The 5,000-nt window shown below is 38.6% G+C and overlaps 1 protein-coding gene across 3 annotated transcripts in view; it reads right to left on the bottom strand.

Moving 5' to 3' along the window:
• LOC137621452 (PTB domain-containing engulfment adapter protein 1-like) overlaps positions 1-5,000 on the bottom strand; it is a 95,032-nt gene that overhangs the window by 54,908 nt on the left and 35,124 nt on the right. For all 3 annotated transcript variants that reach the window (XM_068351765.1, XM_068351764.1, XM_068351763.1), the window contains exon 2: positions 1,901-1,998. In XM_068351765.1, coding sequence (XP_068207866.1) covers positions 1,901-1,976 — 76 coding nt within the window. In that variant the 5' untranslated portion in view covers positions 1,977-1,998. The remainder of the gene's footprint in view (positions 1-1,900; positions 1,999-5,000) is intronic.

Here is a 5,000-nt window from a genome sequence, read left to right as displayed (position 1 = left end):
CACCATAATGGACAAAACCTTTAAACATACTTTGTTCAAGGGCACAGGTTCCTTTTAACAAACGCGGCGGGGGACATCCTTACCAATTATGGGTGGGAAGGATGTGAAGCTGGGAGAGGGAGAGGAGGGAGAGAGTGAGGGAGTGGGGGATGACATAAGAAGGCAGGTGGGGGGAATGGGAGGCAAAAGGAAGGAAGCAGGAGGTTAGGTTAGCAGTTTGCCTAAAGTGAAAACACCAGCCTTGAATTAACCTACACGCGTGTAAGCATAAGTTTCGCCCGTTCCCAACCAGAGCCGCAGGATACTGGGAACCTCGGCAGACTCTTCCTGCGAAGGGTCCGGGTGGAAGGACTGGCACTGCATTAACCAATGCGGTTTCACATGCATTTTCAAACAATGGGAAACTTCAATTGCCCGTTCAGGGACATCTGCATGGTCACGGTATTATGAGAGCCACAAAACCCATTAAGAAATTATTAAATAATTACAAGGTTTCTCTTTCAACTTTACTGTAAATACTGGATTACGAAGTGGGCTATATAGACCAGTGTTGGGGCCTGTGATGCCGTTATTATTATTATTACTACCTAAGCTACAACTCTAGTTGTAAAAAAGGATGCTATAAGCCCACAGGCTCCAAAAGGGAAAATAGCCCAGTGAGGAAAGGAATAAAAGGAAATTAGAATATTTTAAGGAGTGTAACAACATTAAAATAAATATCTCCTTTATAAACTATAAAAACTTTATTAAAAACAAGAGGAAGAGAAATAAGATAGAATAGTGTGCTCGAGTGTACCCTCAAGCAAGAGAACTCCACCCCAAGACAGTGGAAGACCATGGTACAGAGGCTATGGGCACTACCAAAGACTAGAGAAAAATTGTTTGATTTTGGAGTGTCCTTTGGAGTAGCCACTGAACAATTAGTGCAGTGACATCTTAGGTGAGAATTGTTTGGTAATCTGTGTTGTCAGGTGTATGAGGACAAAGGAGACTATGTAAAGAATAGGCCGGACTATTCAGTGTGGATTTGTGTAGGCAAAAGGAAAATGAACCGTAACCAGAGAGAAGAATCCAATGTAGTACCATCTGGCCAGTCAAAGGACCCCATAACTTTCTAGCGGTAGTATATCATCACCCAATTGCATCTACAGTAAAATTGAAGAGGTTGGACAGCAAGATGGAAGGTGAAGTTCAAACTTGCAGCGAATGCTTTACTGTTGAACACGTTGAAATTAATTAATTTCTCTCCTTAGTTTATATGTGACATATATATTCTAAAGTTGTTACTAATCTTAAAATATTTTATCATCTGTATTCATTACTTCTCATGTAGTTTGCTTATTTACTTTCCTCACTGGGATATTTTTTCGTGTTGGAGCCATTAGGCTTATAACATCCTGCTTTTCCAGCTAGGATTGTAGCTTATCTAGTAATAATAATAATAATAATAATAATAATAATAATAATAATAATAATAGTGATAAGAAGAAGAAGAAGAAGAAGAAGACCCTTAGGTAATGCCTCCAGTGTACTGCATGGGATGCAAAGACAGGACTACCCATGTATGGCATTTTACTGCTAGAGAACAATGCAATAAGAGCTCAATATGGGAAAAAAATCATCAAAGTAAACTTTCAAGTGTTTTAAATAGTCGAATGAAAGTATATAAATACATAAAAATAAGAATATTCCCACACACGCGCGCGCGCGCACACACACACACACACATATATATATATATATATATATATATATATATATATATATATAATATATATACACACACACACACAACATTATGAAGAGATTTCGAAAGGGGAGGAAGTTATCTCACTGCTTGCAAGCAAAGCAAGGCCACTCACTATCATCAGTCGCGCTGATGCAGGCATTTTTTACTTACCGTTTTTGGCATTGTTGTTCTTGTTGTTGTTGTTCTTGTTATTGGTCCACCTGAGTAGCCCGGTGTTCTTCATCATTATCGTCTGCCCATCAAAGACTCTGTTGGAAGAAGAAGAAGAATTATACAACAACGTGAAAGTAAAAGAGAAATATTACTAATGAGAGAGAGAGAGAGAGAGAGAGAGAGAGAGAGAGAGAGAGAGAGAGAGAGAGAGAGAGAGAGAGCAGGATACAGCTCATTACAATATATCTAAAGCCATTACGAATGAAAGGACAGGACCCACAACTCTCGACCGCCCCCTTCTCTGGCCGTTCTTCCACCCAGCCCATCCCACTAATAATCTTCTCCAGGAATTAATAAAAAATAAACAGATAACAAATAAAGATATGGGAATATCATGGCGTAGCCCTAAAGAATGGGGAAAATTTTTAAAAGGCCGTTGGAACGGAATTCGCATTTATTTATTCCAAGCCGTGAGGGAAAACAGAGGAAGAAGATTGAGTAGGCAGTGAAAATTCCAAAGCTCCATAATCGAGTAAAATGAGTAAGGAGAAATGTTTCTCTTTGAGATGGGGGTGTAAGCCTATCCGAGGACATCAAATCTTCGAGAGGGGGTCTATGGGCCTATTCAAATCTTGGAGATGGGGATGTAAGCCAATTCTAGGACAATAAATCTTTTAGATGGGGGATGTAGGCCTAGCCTATGACAACAAATCTTGGAGATGGAGAGGGGATGTAGGCCTATCCTAGGACAAGTCTAAGAGATGGGGAGATGTAGGCCTAACCTAAGACAAGAGTCTAGAAGATGGGGATATGTAGGCCTACCCTAAGACAAGAGTCTGGAAGATGGGGATATGTAGGCCTACCCTAAGACAAGAGTCTAGAAGATGGGGATATGTAGGCCTACCCTAAGACAAGAGTCTGGAAGATGGGGATATGTAGGCCTACCCTAAGACAAGAGTCTGGAAGATGGGGATATGTAGGCCTACCCTAAGACAAGAGTCTAGAAGATGGGGATATGTAGGCCTACCCTAAGACAAGTCTAGGAGCTGGAGGAAAGTGGAGGCCTAGGACAAGTCTTGGAGATGGGGGATGGTGTAGGCCCCGGACAACAAGCCTTAAAGATGCAAGGGGGGGGGGGTAAGTCTAGGACAGAGTGCGAATGGTCACGGGACAGATATCTTCCACGACATCTTATCTGATCATTTTTCTGAGTGTAAACAAGAAACCGGTCTGCGTCGCCTTTTCCTCCAAGTGCATACCAATGCCAAATTCAAGGTTAGGTCAACTAGGAAGGTTTGGAGGGGAATCCCAAAAGACCACTCCTTATATTCGTACAATAAAAACGTGAATATTTCTATGATAAAATACGATACATCAGATTTATCATAAATTATCCTTTCCGAGATAACATTCTGAAAAAAAAAAAAAAAAAAAAAACTACATCCTATCTCTGAGAAATGCGAAAGCTGACTAAAAAACTAGATCATGCATTAAAATCGGAACTCTAATACCATTCCTTCGATGTATACACACACACACACACACACACAATTGTCACCACTAAACTAAATAAATTCTAGGACTTTTCCTTCCATTTGACGAAAACCAAGTCCACCTTTTCACTGGCAAGTATACGATGGTACCCGTAAAACCTACTTAAAATGTTTAAAGTACAAAAAACTTTAAATCATATGTTTTCAACCTATGGATTTATGGAACGTTGGATACGATCTCCCACTTTCAGCGAAAATATTCTTAAAATGTCAATAGCAGAAATGAAAATGTTAAAAATACTGTATATGGAAAAAAACGGGTTGGCACATATTTCAATCTCAATAATAATAATAATAATAATAATAATAATAATAATAATAATAATAATAATAATATTCTAGTGAAAATTTACATTTAAGGGAACTTTGTTTTCATGTCAAAATATCAGAATCTTAGCCTAACTAAATATCACATCACTCCCCGTGCAACACAAAAATTAAATTCCTCATATAATCGTGATGTACCTTCAACATACTAATAAATGCCAAATTTAATAAAAAACGATCACGGTCACACTATTACTATTATTAATAATATTATTATCATTATTATTATTATTATTATTATTATTATTACTAGCCAAGCTACAACCCTACTAGGAAAAGCAAGATGCTATAAGCCCAAGGGCTCCACCAGGGAAAAATAGCCCAGTGAGGAAAGGCAATAAGGATATAATAAATGATGAGAACAAATTAACAATAAATCATCCTAAAAAAACAGTAACAACGTCAAAACAGATACTGTATGTCATATATAAACTATGAAAGGACTTATGTCAGCTTGTTTAACATACAAACATTTGCTGCAACTTTGAACTTTTGAAGTTCTACCGATTCAACTACCCAATTAGGAAGAACATTCCACAACTTGGTCACAGCTGGAAAAAAACTTCTAGAATACTGTGTAGTATTGAGCCTCATGATGGAGAAGCCCTGGCTATTATTAGAATTAACTGCCTGCCTATACTCAATTTTTTTAATGAGGCGCATTTGCACTGACTCGCAGCGGTGCCCTTTTAGCTCAGAAAAGTTTCCTGCCACTTGATTGGTTAGAATTATCTTGACCAACCAATCAGCGATCAGGAAACCTTTTCGAGCTAAAAGGGAACCCATGCGAGTCGGTCAAAATCTGCCTCACAAAAACGAATTGACTATAGTATGTATAGATAAAAGGAAAATGAACCGTAACCAGAGAAGGATCCAATGTAGTACTGCCTGGCCAGTCAAAAGACGCCATAACTCTCTAGTGGTAGTATCTCAACGGGAGGCTAGTGCCCTGTTCAATAAGTGACATGAATGAAAAATAGAGGAACTTATTAAGTACATCCTCAGGTAAACAACGCAAAAAAAAAAAAAAAAAAAAAAAATCGGTGCACAGTGGGCCCGATGTCTACCTTAAACATTCGTTCAAGTGTGTTGTGGTAAGGACTTTATCGCCGTCTTTCGTTCCTTGTGCCATAATGATTCGTGCTTATTGTACACCAATAGTTTATTTTTACCTTGTGTACGCTTCAAGGAGTGGTTCTTTCCTTAACCTTTTCGAA

The sequence above is a fragment of the Palaemon carinicauda genome, chromosome 28, assembly GCF_036898095.1.
Source record: "Palaemon carinicauda isolate YSFRI2023 chromosome 28, ASM3689809v2, whole genome shotgun sequence".
In the NCBI taxonomy this organism is placed as follows: domain Eukaryota; kingdom Metazoa; phylum Arthropoda; class Malacostraca; order Decapoda; family Palaemonidae; genus Palaemon; species Palaemon carinicauda.
The sequence above is the reverse complement of the archived record's forward strand: the minus strand, read 5'-3'. Positions and strand labels throughout refer to the sequence as shown.